Consider the following 17,435-nt stretch of genomic DNA (forward strand, 5'->3'; position numbering starts at 1 on the left):
TTAACTTGATGGCGGAAGTAAACAGGAGTGAAACCTCTCGCTTTGCGTTTATACTCTCTGCTCTCCATGAGACTGCTATGCCTTTCCTGATTGGTTGGTCGAATTGGTCCTTGATCCAAGATGGCTACTGCCTTGGTGGAGCATGTTGTCGCAGACGCTGGAGCATTTTTAAAGAAAGCGCCTCTCCAGGTGAGAATTTATTCACGTTTGAACCTCTAGAGGCTTTAAATAAACCAGATCATCCCCAGAAAAGGTTGCAGTCCACCGTGGGACCGTTAATCAGACTGTGATGACTGCTAAGCTAGTCGCCACAAGGGGCCACGCCAGTCAGTTGTGCTTGCTCTTTAACACCAAAAGCAATATTAAAGGAGAATACCAGTCATTTAGTTACAGCCAGTTTACTTCTGGCTATGCGTCTAATTCATCACTCTGCAGTATATGCCGTGTGTAAACATTTATTCTGTTTTAACTCTGTTCAAACGTCCCGGTGGCAAACCAAATGAACTGCTGTCCCGACTAACAAAGACATCCTAAATAAAGAGACATGGATGTGTGTGTAAAGTTTTAGAGGCGACATGTTTTTGAGGGATTGTGTCCTGGAGGAGACTTCCATTTCTTAACTGAAAAACAAAATTAAGTTTTCATCTTTACTGTGATGGATTCTCTCTCTCTGTGGAAGTTTGTTTTTCATCCTGGACAAGAATGAACGGCAGCAAATGTTTTCTTCTTCTGAAGGAGGAAAACGAGCGCTGATATCTGCAACTATACTGACTGTGTGCAGAACCAGAGAGGAATTATCCTTTAAATGACACTGATCATTTGTGTTGATTTGACTTGTTGTAGGAAATCGGACAGAACATCTACACCCTGAAAGATGTGGTTGATGAGATCCGGGACAAACCCACCAGGAGGAGTCTGGCGTTCCTGCCGTACCAGCTGAACTTCAAAGAGCCTTACCCCGAACACATCAGACTGGGTAAACCTCCCGCCGGCCGCCACACTGCGCTGAGCTTCCCTCCTCCGCAGCAGATGGTCTGAGCTCTCTTGTGTTTCTCCTCTCTGTCCAGTGACCGAGTTCTCCAAGAAGACCGGAGACTACCCCAGTCTGTCGGCCACAGACATCAAAGTCCTGGCTCTGACCTACCAGCTGGAGCTGGAGCACGTCGGGGCCGAACACCTGAGGAAAGAGCCAGAAGTCAAGGTAAGGACAGCAAGTCTAAACGCCCGTTCACATCTAGAACGAGAACTACAAACTGTAACGAGGCCCTGCTGCTCAAGCTTCACACTACAACATACATTTTGGTGCATGTTTTGATCAGTAAGGCCTGGATAATTTAGTGGCACTGGCAGCTGCCGACACACTGTGGCACTTCCACTGGATCTGTGGCACTTCCGCTGGATCTGTGGCACTTCCACTGGATCTGTGGCACTTCCGCTGGCATGTCAACTAACAGCGGCACCTTGGTGGCACCTACAGCGGAGAGTGGGAGCACGGCACAAGCCACTCTGCCCAGCGGCACTGGCCATTGTGTGCCATTGTTAGTCTATTCTACGGCTGCACAATAATAAATAAAATACAGCTAGGCTGCAGCCTATGTACATTTTTAAAAATAAATACATAAATAAAAGGACTCGCCTACATGACCAAGAAAGGGAAGCCATTGCCTACAAAACTTCCAGAATTTGAACTAACTTCAAGCTATAAAAGCTTTCATTTGGTTGTCTTTAATATAAATAATGAAAAAAATCTTAAAATATTTTCGTAAATGAAGCTTATAGGTGGAAGCACAACATAGCATTAAGCATCAAACATTAGATTTTATTCAAAATGTTTTCATTGTTCTTCCTTTACTTTGTTTTCATTTACAAAAAAGTGTTTAGACGTGCTATAAATGACTCTGTAAAATTAATGCAGGCCTTGAAAAATATGTAATTACAAAATAAATTAAAGCTGCAAGCAGCGATGATTGGGCCCTCGCACTTTGCGCACATCGGGGTGTGCCGCAGCCACGGCATCGTTACTGGACACCGACCGGTCGACGTGGCTCTGAATTTTCATTATAAAACATGTCATTTCCTTTTGCCAGTAGGTGGCGCTATGACTATGATTGAAAATTGGCCTGTAGATGTGTTCAGGCCGGGACTCTCATCAAACGTGTGAAGTTTGGGGCAGATTTGACCATGTACAGCTGAGTTCCAAACCACTTCCTATGTTGCCAGTAGGTGGCGCTATGACCATAAGTAAATATTGGCCTGTAGTTTTGTTCAGGCCGGGACTGGCATCAATCGTGTGAAGTTTGGGGCAGATTTGACCATGTACGGTGGAGTTACAGAGCACTTCCTGTGTTGGCAGTAGGTGGCGCTATGACTGTAATTGAATATTGGCATGTAGATGTCTTCAGTCCGGGGCACGTATCAAACATTTGCGTTTGGGGCAGATTTGACCATGTACAGTGGAGTTACAAACCACTTCCTGTGTTGCCAGTAGGTGGCGCTATGACTGTAACGGAATATTGGCCTGTAGATGTGCTCAGGCCGGGACTCTCATCAAACGTGAAGTTTGGGGCAGATTTGAGCATGTACAGTGGAGTTACAAACCACTTCCTGTTTTGCCAGTAGGTGGCGCTATGACTGTGATTGAAAATTGGCATGTAGAAATGTTGAGGCCGGGACACTTATCAAACATGTGAAGTTTGGGGCAGATGTGACCATGTACAGTGGAGTTACAAACCACTTCCTGTTTTGCCAGAAGGTGGCGCTATGACTATAACTGAATTTTGCCATGTTGATGTCTTGAGGCCATGACACTTATCAAACATGTGAAGTTTGGGCCAGATTTGACCATGTACGGCCGAGTTACAAAGCACTTCCTGTTTCGTGGCGAAACATGGAAATTCGACGCCTCGCCACGCCCACGCCGTTCGAGGAAAACTCAAGCTTTTAATAACTTTTCATCGTCAAGGTCTGTTATATACGCTGAGCAAGTTTGAGGTGGATCCGATTAACTGTCTAGGAGGAGTTCGTTAAAGTATGACCCCTGTAAATGGGCAAAAACGCACAAAAATGCCACAATCAATTCAAAATGGCTGACTTCCTGTTGGGTTTAGGTCATGGCACCTATTGACGTTTTTTGTAGGTCTGGACATGATACATGTGCCTACCAAATTTCGTACATGTAGATCAAACGTAGAGCGATGAGTATTATTTTGAAATTTTGTAGGGGGCACTATTGAGCCATTTTGCCACACCCATGCGCGAGACCCATAAAATACGTAATTTTTCAGCACTTCTGACGTATGTGCAAATTTTCGCAACTTTTCCAGCACCTTTAGCCCCTCAAAAATGCGATTCATTGGAGGGAAAAATAATAATAATTAAAGCTGCAAGCAGCGATGATCGGGCCCTCGCACTTCGCGCATGTCGGGGTGTGCCGCAGCCGCGGCATCGTTGCTGGACACCGACCTGTAGACGCGGCTCTGATTTTCTGTATATAACGTGTAATTTCCTGTGTTGCCAGTAGGTGGCGCTATGTCTATAACTGAATATTGGCCTGTGGATGTGTTCAGGCTGGGACACTTAGCAAACATGTGAAGTTTGGGGCAGATTTGACCACGTACAGCCGAGTTACAAACCACTTCCTGTTTTGCCAGTAGGTGGCGCTATGACTATGACTAAATATTGCCATGTAGATTTGTTCAGGCTGGGACTGTCATCAAACATGTGAAGTTTGGGTCAGATTAGACCACGTACAGCCGAGTTACAAGCCATTTCCTGTGTTGCCAGTAGGTGGCGCTATGACTATAACAGAATATTGGCATGTAGAAATGTTGAGGCCAGGACTCTCATAAAAAATGAAGTTTGGGGCAGATTTGACGACGTACAGCCGAGATACAAACCACTTCCTGTTTTGCCAGTAGGTGGCGCTATGACTATAACTGAATATTGGCCTTTAGATGTGTTCAGACTGTGACACTTAGCAAACATGTGAAGTTTGTGCCAGATTTGACCACGTCCAGCGGAGTTACATACCACTTCCTGTTTCGTGGCGAAACATGGAAATGCGACGCCCCGCCCATGACTATAACTGAATATTGGCCTTTAGATGTGTTCAGACTGTGACACTTATCAAACATGTGAAGTTTGGGGCAGATTTGACCATGTACAGTGGAGTTACAAAGCACTTCCTGTTTCGTGGCGAAACATGGAAATGCGACGCCCCGCCCATGACTATAACTGAATATTGGCCTTTAGATGTGTTCAGACTGTGACACTTAGCAAACATGTGAAGTTTGGGGCAGATTTGACCATGTACAGTGGAGTTACAAACCACTTCCTGTTTCGTGGCGAAACATGGAAATTCGACGCCCCGCCCATGACTATAACTGAATATTGGCCTTTAGATGTGTTCAGACTGTGACACTTAGCAAACATGTGAAGTTTGGGGCAGACTTGACCATGTACAGTGGAGTTACAAACCACTTCCTGTTTCGTGGCGAAACATGGAAATGCGACGCCCCGCCCATGACTATAACTGAATATTGGCCTTTAGATGTGTTCAGACTGTGACACTTATCAAACATGTGAAGTTTGGGGCAGATTTGACCATGTACAGTGGAGTTACATAGCACTTCCTGTTTCGTGGCGAAACATGGAAATTCGACGCCTCGCCACGCCCACGCCGTTCGAGGAAAACTCAAGCTTTTAACAATTTTTCATCGTCAAGGTCTGTTATATACGCTGCGCAAGTTTGAGGTTGATCCGATTAACCGTCTAGGAGGAGTTCGTTAAAGTATGAACCCTGTAAATGGGCAAAAACGCACAAAAATGGCACAATCAATTCAAAATGGCTGACTTCCTGTTGGGTTTAGGTCATGGCACGTATTGATGTTTTTTGTAGGTCTGGACATGATACATGTGCCTACCAAATTTGGTACATGTAGGTGAAACGTAGAGCGATGAGTATTTTTTTGAAATTTTGTAGGGGGCGCTATTGAGCCATTTAGCCCAACCCATGCGCAAGACCCATAAAATATGTAATTTTTCACCACTTCTGACGTGTGTGCAAAGTTTCGCAACTTTCCGAGCACGTTTAGCCCCTCAAAAATGCGTTTTTTTTTTACAAAGAAAAATAATAATAATAATAATAATTCCTTGAAATACAATAGGTCCTCGCACCGGACGGTGCTCGGGCCCTAATAATAATAATAATTCCTTGAAATACAATAGGTCCTCGCACCGGACTGTGCTCGGGCCCTAATAATAATAATTCCTTGCATTACAATAGGTCCTCGCACCGGTCGGTGCTCGGGCCCTAATAATAATTAAAGCTGCAAGCAGCGATGATCGGGCCCTCGCACTTCGCGCATGTCGGGGTGTGCCGCAGCCGCGGCATCGTTGCTGGACACCGACCTGTAGACGCGGTTCTGAATTTTCTGTATATAACGTGTCATTTCCTGTGTTGCCAGTAGGTGGTGCTATGACTATAACTGAATATTGGCCTGTGGATGTGTTCAGGCCGGGACACTTAGCAAACATGTGAAGTTTGGGGCAGATTTGAGCACGTACAGCCGAGTTACAAACCACTTCCTGTTTTGCCAGTAGGTGGCGCTATGACTATGACTAAATATTGCCATGTAGATTTGTTCAGGCTGGGACTGTCATCAAACGTGAAGTTTGGGTCAGATTGGACCACGTACAGCCGAGTTACAAGCCATTTCCTGTGTTGCCAGTAGGTGGCGCTATGACTATAACAGAATATTGGCATGTAGAAATGTTGAGGCCAGGACTCTCATAAAAAATGTGAAGTTTGGGGCAGATTTGACCACGTACAGCCGAGATACAAACCACTTCCTGTTTTGCCAGTAGGTGGCGCTATGACTATAACTGAATATTGCCATGTCGATGTCTTGAGGCCATGACACTCATCAAACATGTGAAGTTTGGGGCAGATTTGACCATGTACAGTGGAGTTACAAACCACTTCCTGTTTCGTGGCGAAACATGGAAATACGACGCCCCGCCCATGACTATAACTGAATATTGGCCTTTAGATGTGTTCAGACTGTGACACTTAGCAAACATGTGAAGTTTGGGGCAGATTTGACCATGTACAATGGAGTTACAAACCACTTCCTGTTTCGTGGCGAAACATGGAAATGCGACGCCCCGCCCATGACTATAACTGAATATTGGCCTTTAGATGTGTTCAGACTGTGACACTTAGCAAACATGTGAAGTTTGGGGCAGACTTGACCATGTACAGTGGAGTTACAAACCACTTCCTGTTTCGTGGCGAAACATGGAAATGCGACGCCCCGCCCATGACTATAACTGAATATTGGCCTTTAGATGTGTTCAGACTGTGACACTTATCAAACATGTGAAGTTTGGGGCAGATTTGACCATGTACAGTGGAGTTACATAGCACTTCCTGTTTCGTGGCGAAACATGGAAATGCGACGCCCCGCCCATGACTATAACTGAATATTGGCCTTTAGATGTGTTCAGACTGTGACACTTATCAAACATGTGAAGTTTGGGGCAGATTTGACCATGTACAGTGGAGTTACATAGTACTTCCTGTTTCGTGGTGAAACATGGAAATTCGACGCCTCGCCACGCCCACGCCGTTCGAGGAAAACTCAAGCTTTTAACAATTTTTCATCGTCAAGGTCTGTTATATACGCTGCGCAAGTTTGAGGTTGATCCGATTAACCGTCTAGGAGGAGTTTGTTAAAGTATGAACCCTGTAAATGGGCAAAAACGCACAAAAATGGCACAATCAATTCAAAATGGCTGACTTCCTGTTGGGTTTAGGTCATGGCACGTATTGATGTTTTTTGTAGGTCTGGACATGATACATGTGCCTACCAAATTTGGTACATGTAGGTGAAACGTAGAGCGATGAGTATTTTTTTGAAATTTTGTAGGGGGCGCTATTGAGCCATTTAGCCCAACCCATGCGCAAGACCCATAATATATGTAATTTTTCACCACTTCTGACGTGTGTGCAAAGTTTCGCAACTTTCCGAGCACGTTTAGCCCCTCAAAAATGCGTTTTTTTTTTACAAAGAAAAATAATAATAATAATTCCTTGAAATACAATAGGTCCTCGCACCGGACGGTGCTCGGGCCCTAATAATTCCTTGCATTTCAATAGGGCTTCGCACCGGTCGGTGCTCGGGCCCTAATAAAACTATGATTTACGACAACCGACCTGTCCTGAAGACAAACACTTGCATATGCAAATCTGTGTCGGTTCATGCCACTGTCTTGCCCCGCCCCCCTTTCCAAAGTGCCGCTGCAGCGGACTGGCAGCAGAAAGCTCACAGCTCTCACATCTAGATCAATAACTGTAAAGATAATTATAAACTGTTAACGATACGTTTTTGCTGAAGCATTCACGCTGCGATCAGTTCCTCAGCAGACTAAACATCAGTGAGCTAATTCTCAGCGCCCTTCTTTTGTTACAGCTTTTATCTGATTGGTTGAAAATGTTTTATTGTTGTCTCTGCATCCAAAAAATCGCTCTGAGATCAAACCAAAAATCCAGTTCTAGTGATGGTTTTGGATGTTTTTATAGTTATCGTTGTGTGGGACCACAGATATGCTGAGAGCGATTTAAACCTTTTTATTGTTCTAGATGTGAACGGTCTTCAGGGTGTGATCTCACCTCCAGCTGGTTTTCTTTTGTCCGAACCAGACTGGAAAAGTTGACTTTGTTGTGTTTTTGTATTCGGTTCGTTTAGGTTCACACTGTCCAATTACAAGCCAACCAGAGCTTGGAAACAAAAGTCACATGACTCACAAGGAGCTCGTTTATTGGACAGAGTTTTGGTCACCTGTCATTCTGCAGGTTGGACATTTTAGTGGCGGGACGGAGTCAAAACAAAAATGATTCCAGTCTCTGTAACTTTATCTCAGCATGATGGACTTGTCTGTCTCTTCTTCTGTGGTGTTCATACCAGTTAAGAACACATGAAGCAGAACAGCTGAATATGAGCATCAGTCCAGACTTCATTCTGTTCTGCTAGGCTTTCCGAGCACAAGGAACCACATCTGTCTCCTTCTACCCATAATCCCTTGTGTTTTGGGGTAGTTGGATGTAGTCGGTTGGATTTCGTTCTCGCTCCTAACGAACCGCACTGCAGTTCTCTTGTTAGAGGACTGAGACTCTCGGTGCCGTTACTTGGTTCAAAGGTCATCGTTGAACGCAGCCTAATTTAACTTGTTAACTTGGTAGTTCCAAGCGACAGTAATAATCTGAACATTTTCTCCTTTAGGTTCAAATTCAAAGCACACAGCGCCACCCAGAGGCTCCGGTTAATGTTGCAGGATTCCACTTTCCCTCCAGGGTAAGACTGATGATGTCATTCTTAGTTACTTATCCATGAATTCTTTAAACATCTTATTAAGGAGTAAAATAAAATGTACTTATAGTTGTGTAATTTAGTCTAAAGCATCTTTCTCTTATGGTTGGCGGTCCTTGTAGAAGCCAGTGGACGGTTCATCCGGCCGACAGACTCCAGCTCAGTCCCAGACCTCCATCCCCGCTGAGGAGTTTAACAGCTTCCAGTTCTGGAGGAACCCGCTGCCTTCCATCGAGGCGGACCTGTTGGACTTGCTGGTGAGTTAAAGGTCCCATATTGTTATTATTCAGATTCCATGATTTTGTTTCAGATCTGCTCTGGCTCAGGATGAGAGTAATGCTTCATGGTGTTTTGCAAATAAATGTAGTTTTAGTTAAAAGTAGGGCTGGGCAACAATTAAATATTATTGTTCATTGTCTTTCAGTGGAATCATATCTTGATGATATGAAAATATTTTGATATCATGATGCACAATTCTGTTGTTTAAATTGATGAGAACAAGCACATTTTATTTAAAAACTCTGACAAAATGAAGTCTGACACATTTTAAGGAATCTTGTTTGAAATGTCAGTTTTGTTTGACATCACACTTAACATTAGTTCAACGTGATGAAATAATCAGTTTGATTATTTAACATGTGATTTAGCATACATAAGCCATATTGCAACGTATATCAATATTGGAAAAAATCCTTATGATTATCAAATGAATTTGAAAATTAATTCCTCACAATACTGGGCCCTGATTGGCCGACAGCAGCAGCTCCAGTGTTAAAGTGTTTTCCTTTAACATGGACAGTCGTTTATTCACCTGTCTGTCTGACAGCGTCCTCGTCTCACGCAGCGCCTCATGTTGTCATGACGATGTTTGGTTGTTTCTTGCAGAATGTGGATGACATCACTGTGTCAGACAGCAGGTCAGAGGTCGAGACGCTACCAGAGACAGAGGAGCAGAGAGAGTCTGAGGACCAATCAGGGGAAGAGAGCGGGGAGGATGAGGATGAAGAAGAAGAAGGTGATGATGACGATGATGATGGAGGTGGTTGGATCACTCCTGGTAACATCAACCAAGTTAAGATGGAGTCTGGTGATTGGATGGCTCCAGCTGATGTCAGAGTGGGATGTCTGACGACTGACTTCGCCATGCAGGTAACGGAGGGCGTCGACCGCGGCGTCACCGCCTCATATCTGTTAAAGTCACAAGGAAAACGGCATTTCTTTGGCCTCTTGATTCCATAATTCAATATGTTTCCAGTTGAAACGGGATGTTGGGGCGTAACGCAGCGAGGGACGCTTCAAAAGTCTTCAGAAATGCTTTTTTCATAATCTTGAGCCTCACAAATTCCAAAATCTGTGATGGTTTTATAGTTGAAATTTTTTATGTTGATACGACATGTAGTAAACAACACAAACACACTGTAAATGCATAAGAAAAGGACTAAAATCTATTGCCATTTATCGTTAAATGGGTATATTTAATGATATTGAGAATTAGCTAATGAGATAAAAAGTTTCATTTCATTGTGACTTTAACTGAGGAAAGGCAGAAGATTAAAATGCATCACAAGTAAACAATTTCACCTCACTTGACATATCGCTGTTGTCCTGTGAAAGTCTTCTAAATCCAGTTTTGGTGATTTTCATGTTTTAACTTCAGTTGAAGGATTAAATGCTCCTCTATGGGTTGAGAAAGTTCTGCCACCTTTGGTCTTATGAAACATTTACAAAACCCCACTGGATGAACAATGCATGATGGTCGAACTGAAAACGAAGGCGTCTCTCTCAGTTTTTGAAAAGTTTACATTTTGGAGATCCAAGGTTTTCACTGGACACTAACGATATGATCTATGTTGAACCTCAAGCCATGTGACATATGACCTGAACTATGAACCGTACAACCTCGACTGAAAGCAGTTCTTCTCTTTCCAGAACGTTCTCATTCAGATCGGACTACATGTGCTGTCTGTCAATGGCATGCTCATAAAACAAGCCAGAAACCACATCCTGCGATGCCACGCCTGCTTCAAGTGAGTACGATCAAGTCGGGTTCAAACACATCTCTGTCAAAATGTTGATTAGTGTCGGCGCTAAATCCATTTTCATTTCAGGACCACAACCAACATGAACAAGGTGTTCTGCTCTCACTGCGGCAACAAGACACTGAAAAAGATCGCAGTGACCGTCAACGAGGACGGAAACATCCAGATGCATTTGTCCAAGAACCCCAAAGTGCTGAACCCAAAGGGACTGAGGGTGAGAGGAACCAGGGACTGTGCTGCCTTCATATGACATGTGATTCCCCACCAAATATTAATTGTAATGCCTAGTACTGCTTATACTGCAAATAAGCCAGTACCCAACTTCAGAAAAATACAGTATGAAATATAATACCCACTTAAATCAAGTTCATTAAAACTATTTAAGTGGCAGATTTCAATAAACCAGCCACTGGAAAGGTGTCGATATATCTGTTGATTTATTGTATTTGTCCTTTTGTCACTCTGTAGAACCAGTGATTAAAGGGGCCATGTGTAACATTTTTAAACATCAACATTTCATCATCAAATTAATGGTATAATTGGTATATAATTGGTATAATCACTGTAAACAAATGAGGGCATGGTGGAGATGATTGGTCGCCTCTATCTCACATCAGTGGTTTTGTTAGTGCTTCTCCAAAGTAAGACTACGTTTCCCATAAGCAATCCAGCAGATTTCTCTCCAAATCTGACCCGGTGGCACACAATGGAAAATGCAGTTTAGAGGCTGTCGGTCTTCTGTTTACTGTAATTATACTAACATGTAATGATTTATTGATGTGAAAAAGATGCACGTAGCACCTTTTAATGAATGAAGACAGTGAAAACCTTGTGTAAACCTACCGAACCCTGATCTCCCTTGCAGTACACGTTGCCCACGCCTCAAGGAGGGAAACATGGAAACAACCCCCACCTGGTGGAGGACCAGCGCTTCCCCCAGCAGAGGCTGTCCCGCAAGGCCCGGCAGAAGACCGACGTGTTCGACCCCAGCTACGCGGCCGGAGCCTCGCCCTTCTGCGAGAACGACATCTACAGCCGCGCCGCCAACCTGCAGATCCGGGACAGCCAGTGTGGCGGCGGCAGGCGGAGGGCCAACCCCAACGCAGCCCGCAAGAAGTTTGTCAAAAAGAAGTGAAAAGAAGACTGAAACCCCATGAGGAGGAAGGAGGAAGGAGGAAGGAGGAAGGAGGAAGGAGGAAGGCGGCTGTCGCAGCAGCAGCAGCAGTCTGAGCCTCCTCATTACAGACAATTTTGACGTTAAAGATGTTAAGACATTAAATACAAAACCAGTATTTTCTGTCTCTGAAAGTTTTCTAAAGTTAACATAATTTCATAACTAGTTAAATGTCATACAAACTACTACATTAAACCCAACATGAAAGTGTTCAGACTGGGCTTGTCAATATAATGTAACTATTAATACCCAAATAAATTTTGAAGTTAACAGTTGTTTTCCACTGATGTTGCAGTAACAAGTACTGGTGAAATGACAGGAAACTGTTCAGATTTAGCAGATTTTAATTATTGAATCTTTTGCCATAAATATAAGATTTAAATGTACAGACTGTCAGACTTCTTCTTCTTCACCACAATACCCTTTATGGTTTTCAGATAATCCACAAACCACATCTAGAAGACAGTATAAAAGCAATGCTTTCCCCGACTTGGCTATATACACTTATAGTGACTATCATGATTACAACCGATATTCCAATCAGCCTCTTCCATAGGTGGACATGACAATGTTTTTGACACCCATCCTATTGTAAACGATAGTCGCCAGCATCATAAACCTCAGGAGGACAGTTTGAGGCCGGCGACAAGATGAGGCGTTACTCCAGAGAAAACTCATCGCTCTGTGTCGTTTCTTCATCTTGTGCCCCAGACTTGGGGTCGTTCAGTAAAGCGTCCAGCTCAGGGTCAGAGAAGCCGGGAGCTGATGCGTCAGGACGTTTCGGTTGTTCTGTGAGGTCGGGCTCTTTTATTGGTTCTTTAGTTTGCGGCTCTGGGTTCGGTCTCAGGGTGTCGCTGACAGCGGGCTCGGCTGTGGTCAGGCCGCTCAGCTCGGCACTGATGTCGACCAGCGGCTCCACGGTCTCTCTCTTAGGAAGCACAAAGTCCAGAGGCTCCAGGACTGTGCTCGCGTCGATGCGACCCAGGCTGCCGTACTTGTGGACTTGTGTTGGAGGAACACCTACAAGACAGACACAGAGAGGAATGTGGACATGTTCCAAAACCCTGCAAATATAGTCACAATTCTTGTATTTTATCTCAGCTTCATATTTGTTACAGCGGCCTGAGAGACGACATTTCTCTTCAGATACGTTGTTGTATTCAGCACTAGAGAGGTAACGGACTAAAGCCGAGGTCAGACTACCAGCCTGTTCAAATCTGACGAGATCAGTTCAGACTAAAGGACCAGTCTGCTACAAAGCATCACACACACACTGATTCTGTCAATCAAAACCATTTTCCCATTCGTCCAAAACAGTTCACTGTAAATACAACAAAATATCTGTTCTATTTTTTTTTTTTGCTTCATCATACATAAGCTGCAGTTTACACTATATTTACATTACAAAGGTATTTTGAAGTGACATAATTATACGGATAACATTAATGAAAAATTTTGTGAGAGATTTCTTTCACTTAATTTGTAATTGCATAGTTAGGTGGACTGATCCAGGCATGTTGCCATGTTATACAATTTTATGTATTCCTCCAAAGAAAACTGTACAGAAACTTATCAAGAGTGGAGGAAGTGGAGTTAGGAGTCTTACTGACGTTAAATATCTTTGTGATGGGAGCTGTTTGAAAGGGATTTCTCCTCCAGTTCGATCTCTTTTTTCTTCCTTCTTGAGCTAAACTCCTATTGGCTGTTGACAGGTTTGCTGTCAGACCGCAGCCAGACTGGACCGACCAAATTAAACATGTTGGACAAAATCTTGTCGGGCCAAAGGACCAAAGCCTCCAGTCTTGAACTTTTTCAGACTACAGGATAATCGGACCCCTCCTCATTTTTGATTCCACAGACATTTTATGAATTTTCAAAGGCCTTTTTATTTGCATACTTACCCAGAATTAGAGCCAGCTGGGCCGGAGGGAACAAGACCTGCAGACAGCGGTTCAGGAACGGCACCAGGTCTTCTGCGAAAGCGCAGCAGAACTGGACGAACAGTTCCTTCTCCCGGCTGCTGAAGGCCGACTCCTCGGCCCTGTGGAACACCAGGATCAGCTTGGTCACCTGAGCAAAATAAGAAAAAACACAACGTCGTTATTACCAGTGCAGTACACAGAACCTACAGATCCAACAGCAGAGGAATGCATGGGTTTCCTGCATAAAGAATATTTGGAATAAATGGAATAATGGATGAGTTCATAACTAGCAAGACTATCTAGTAGCCAATTTACATCCAGGCTAACTAATACCTTGCTAACACAAAATTATGCAAACTTCTTGACACATGGGACTTTCTTCCGGTTTAGGTTGTTGCTCTCTGGAGAAAGAGTAACACAGAAACAGCCATTCAAAATACATTTAGATTTTTCCCAAATTCCATGTTGTGTTTCACCCCATTTTCAGGTTTTCAGTTCCTTCTTCCCAAATTGAAAATTTTACATTTCTTTGTCCTAACTGACATTTCTATACTTACTCAAGGGAATAAAACATTTATCTTTCCACATTATTATTATTTTTACATTATTTGAACAGGTTTCTATGACCATTGTGAGGCTGATGGTGATTAAAATTATACCACGATGAACCAGGGCCAAAACATTTCACACATCAGAGGCAACAGTAGGCTTTATCCGAGATGTTACTGTTAGATGAACATGTGTGCACAGCGTTACTTACAGCTGGTCTCAGACAGTTTGAAAGTGACTGTATGCCTAATTTGGAAAATCTTTGTGGATGATGGCAGATGGCAGCCTTCTTCTAAACTGTTGGTGCTATTGTTGAGCTCTGAATAAATGTATAGCATGACAGAATATTTAGGCTGTATATGTTTCCACGCCTGGCTACTAGTCATCCTTACCATCATAAGGGCATCTTCTAGGTATTTGGTGACGTCCTGGGCCAGTCCAATGGGGCAGCACAGTCGGAGGTCGTTGAAGGCGGTCAGAATGTTGTTGAGGAAGCAGGCCAGGGGCTGGAAGTCCAGGAGAGACATAGGAGGCTGCAGGGTGCCGGGCTGGGTGCTGGGTGCTACAGCCGGGATGGTTCCCCCCAGCACCGAGGGCAGAGAAATGAGCGTGTACAGGTTCATGTCCTCCTGGAACTTGTCCACCGCCTCCTGGACGGCTTTGTGGAAGGTGTCCGCCGCCACTCTCTGGAACATGGGTGCCAGCTGCCCGCGGAAGTCCGCCCCCACTCTGCTGAAAGACAGGCCAAAGTACATACACTGTCCCAGCAGGGAGTCCAGGCGCCCCCCCACCCCGCGCTGCAGGTCCCTGTCCAAGGTCTCCAAGAACTTGGCCACCTTCTGCACCACCCAGCCGTGGAAGATGGCGCCCTCGTTGACGGTCGGTCCTCCGGGGGGCACCAGCGGGTCCTCGTCAGAGAAAATGGCCCGGTACTGGGTGATGATGTCGAAGAGGTGGACGCGGCAGGCCTCGATGGTTTTGGTGATGTGGAAGTAGGGGTCGTCGTCGGGGATGGCAGCGAGGATGGAGTGCAGCCAGGTGCCGCGCGCCTGCAGGAATTTCACCCGCAGCTCCGCCTCTGTGAACACGTCCATCCTGCGCAGGTAGCCAATCACACGAAGGCAAATGGGAAGCTGGGAGTTGCTGCGCAGCTGCTGCAGGAGCTGGTTTAGCATGAGCTGAGTCGACTGCCGTACTTCATGGACGATGCCCTTAGGACGAAAAAACATCTCGTCTTACACAAAGCAATGAATTTACCAAAAAATAGGTTTCACTTGAATTAGAATCTACATTGTCTGACAGGCTCTTTTAAAAGGAGGATTCAGCATTTTTGAAAAGACTGTCCTATTGTTCCCCAAGTGTTTCAGAAATTGTAACCTGACAACTGTTCGCATTTCTTAGCAATGCTAGTGCAAGTAAAACAAAAACTCTAGTGTAAAACCCTCTGAATATCCTAAGTGAGGGCTCTATTACAGGTTTCATTTGGATCTTCACTCGAAGACACTAACATGCCGACAGCCTGTACTGAGTCTTACCTGGATAACTGGGAGTGCTGAGTGCTTCTTCTCCAGTCTCTTCACATAAGCTGCCAGCTCCAGTGCCTCCTCATAGTAGCCGTTGCGGACGCAGGTGTCCATAAGCTGAGGGATCTCCAAGATTTCTAGGATTTCAGTGTGACGATTCAGCGTGAGACTGTTCATCCGACGACTGGCCCCAATATCCTCCGCCTCCTTCATAAACCCCCTGTATTGAAACAAATACAAACATTGACTTGTGTGTTCACACCGCCAGCAACACAATCAACAAGTCACCAGAAGTCATTTCCTATAGACCTCAACAACCAGGGAAACCTGGCCGATGTGTGGATGATCAACTGCCCAGTTCTCTACAACTTTTATTTGAAAGACTACAGGAATAAACGTTTCAAACGATGCTTGAAGAACCGTTGCATCCATCGTTGGGGTCGATGGTAATTTTTACTGAGTTTTTTGTCCCCCACAATGAAATGGAACTATGGATCGGCCCAGGTGCGTCCATCCATCCATCACACACAATATCTCAAATGTCACATATGATTGTGGAGTGCTGTACTGTGGAGGGAGCGCTACAACGTTTGTTTACTTGTTGGATTTTGTCGAAACTTGGGAGAATGATGCATCTCATATTTTCAAAATTACAGTGACCAGCCTGTTTTCCATTCATTTTTGCTTAATGCTACCTAATTAGGCTTGTCTTGTTAACTTGTTGTTGAAACGTGGTAATGTTATGACAGGCAATACTGGAGCGGCAAAAATCCATGATTTGCCTGTTCAAAACTGTGTAGCTGCAGACTGCTACATAGATGCAATCAGTCTCTGGCCCCGCCCACAATTGGAACAGAATATCGGTCAGAATATCGATCCGAATATCGGTCAGAATAGAGCAACACATCAACCAAGCTGCTGCAGATTACTGAGAGGGGAAAAGGGAAAACGAAGTGGAGATTATTAAATAGTGGGTGATTATCAAGAGGGAAAACCGATGGGAGATTATGTGAGGGTAATGATTATAGGTGAGGTTAACTGATTATCATTATTAGAGGCTTTTACATTATGATTTGTTGTATTATCATAACCATTCGTCTTACAACCTTTTCCCAGTATTGTCGTTTTGTCAGTATGCCATACAGTGTGAACGGCCTGTATCGCGGTCTACGGTGCTGAACCTAACGATATGTCACTGTGATCGTTCAACACTGACCTGCATTTTTCACCAAAGCTCGGGAGCTTGTCCAGCAGTCTGGACACGCTGCTCTCCACGCGGCCGAAGTCCCGGTAGATCTCCTGCGTGCAGTCCGCGGTGCGGATGAAGGTCTTGTAGTTGGAGAAGGCCAGCTCCCGGGTCTGCTGCAGGATCTGAGCCCGCTCCTCCGCCAGCCGCTCCGGCTCCCGGTTCAACTTCTCCACTCCGTACGAGCTGAGCTCCGACAGGTAGGCTGCGAAGTCCGGGTTGTCCCTCCAGTTGTCCGGGAAGCTGTCTTTAAATATTGAAGCCAAAATACTCTCGTCTTCCACGTCTACAGCTGCCATGTTGGCTCCGATCCGTCAGGGAGAAACTCGGGCTGCTGACGCGCTTTGTTAATATCCGCTACGCACATGAAAGCGCGTCATAAAAAAATATTTGTGATGTTGTGGCTTAGAGAAATCTGGCCTAAACTGCCTCCGAAAGTCTGACTGACAATCATTAAGCAGTGCGAAGTTCAGTCTGTATACAACTGACAGACGCAGGGTTTTCTTCCTCTTCCGGTCTTCTTCTTCTTTAGTTTTGAGGCGGTTGACATCCAACTGAAAGGTGTACTACCGCCACCTACTGGGCTGGAGTGTGGGTCGTGGAAGAGACTTGG

At 44.7% G+C, this 17,435-nt stretch overlaps 2 protein-coding genes across 2 annotated transcripts; one reads left to right on the forward strand and one right to left on the reverse strand.

The window, feature by feature from the left end:
* Window positions 1-102: 102 nt before the first annotated feature.
* nob1 (NIN1 (RPN12) binding protein 1 homolog) lies at window positions 103-11,792 on the forward strand. The gene is made up of 9 exons (XM_071923160.2): window positions 103-189; window positions 844-976; window positions 1,068-1,201; window positions 8,283-8,354; window positions 8,492-8,626; window positions 9,255-9,518; window positions 10,299-10,396; window positions 10,478-10,622; window positions 11,274-11,792. Exons 1-9 carry the CDS (start codon window positions 121-123, stop codon window positions 11,541-11,543), a joined length of 1,320 nt encoding a protein of 439 aa, XP_071779261.1. The 5' UTR covers window positions 103-120; the 3' UTR covers window positions 11,544-11,792.
* Window positions 11,793-11,908: 116 nt separating this feature from the next.
* On the reverse strand, window positions 11,909-17,321 carry cog8 (component of oligomeric golgi complex 8). Its single transcript, XM_071923149.2, has 5 exons — window positions 16,793-17,321; window positions 15,589-15,796; window positions 14,446-15,264; window positions 13,484-13,652; window positions 11,909-12,602 (listed from the first exon to the last, which is right to left on the reverse strand). The coding sequence occupies exons 1-5, from the start codon at window positions 17,119-17,121 to the stop codon at window positions 12,241-12,243; spliced, it is 1,887 nt and encodes a 628-aa protein (XP_071779250.2). The 5' UTR covers window positions 17,122-17,321; the 3' UTR covers window positions 11,909-12,240.
* Window positions 17,322-17,435: the final 114 nt, after the last annotated feature.

The sequence above is a fragment of the Centroberyx gerrardi genome, chromosome 1 (assembly GCF_048128805.1).
Source record: "Centroberyx gerrardi isolate f3 chromosome 1, fCenGer3.hap1.cur.20231027, whole genome shotgun sequence".
In the NCBI taxonomy this organism is placed as follows: Eukaryota; Metazoa; Chordata; class Actinopteri; order Beryciformes; family Berycidae; genus Centroberyx; species Centroberyx gerrardi.

What these genes read in the sequence shown, in the direction of transcription:
- nob1 (XM_071923160.2), top strand. Translation starts at nt 121, where the DNA reads ATGGCTACTGCCTTGGTGGAGCATGTTGTCGCAGACGCTGGAGCATTT. An exon ending in GATTCCACTTTCCCTCCAGG is followed by an intron (nt 8,355 to 8,491) that starts GTAAGACTGATG and finishes CGGTCCTTGTAG; the next exon opens with AAGCCAGTGGACGGTTCATC. An exon ending in CGGACCTGTTGGACTTGCTG is followed by an intron (nt 8,627 to 9,254) that starts GTGAGTTAAAGG and finishes TGTTTCTTGCAG; the next exon opens with AATGTGGATGACATCACTGT.
- cog8 (XM_071923149.2), bottom strand. Translation starts at nt 17,121, where the DNA reads ATGGCAGCTGTAGACGTGGAAGACGAGAGTATTTTGGCTTCAATATTT. An exon ending in CAGCACTCCCAGTTATCCAG is followed by an intron (nt 15,265 to 15,588) that starts GTAAGACTCAGT and finishes TTTCGTCCTAAG; the next exon opens with GGCATCGTCCATGAAGTACG. An exon ending in CCAGCTGGCTCTAATTCTGG is followed by an intron (nt 12,603 to 13,483) that starts GTAAGTATGCAA and finishes TCTGTCTTGTAG; the next exon opens with GTGTTCCTCCAACACAAGTC.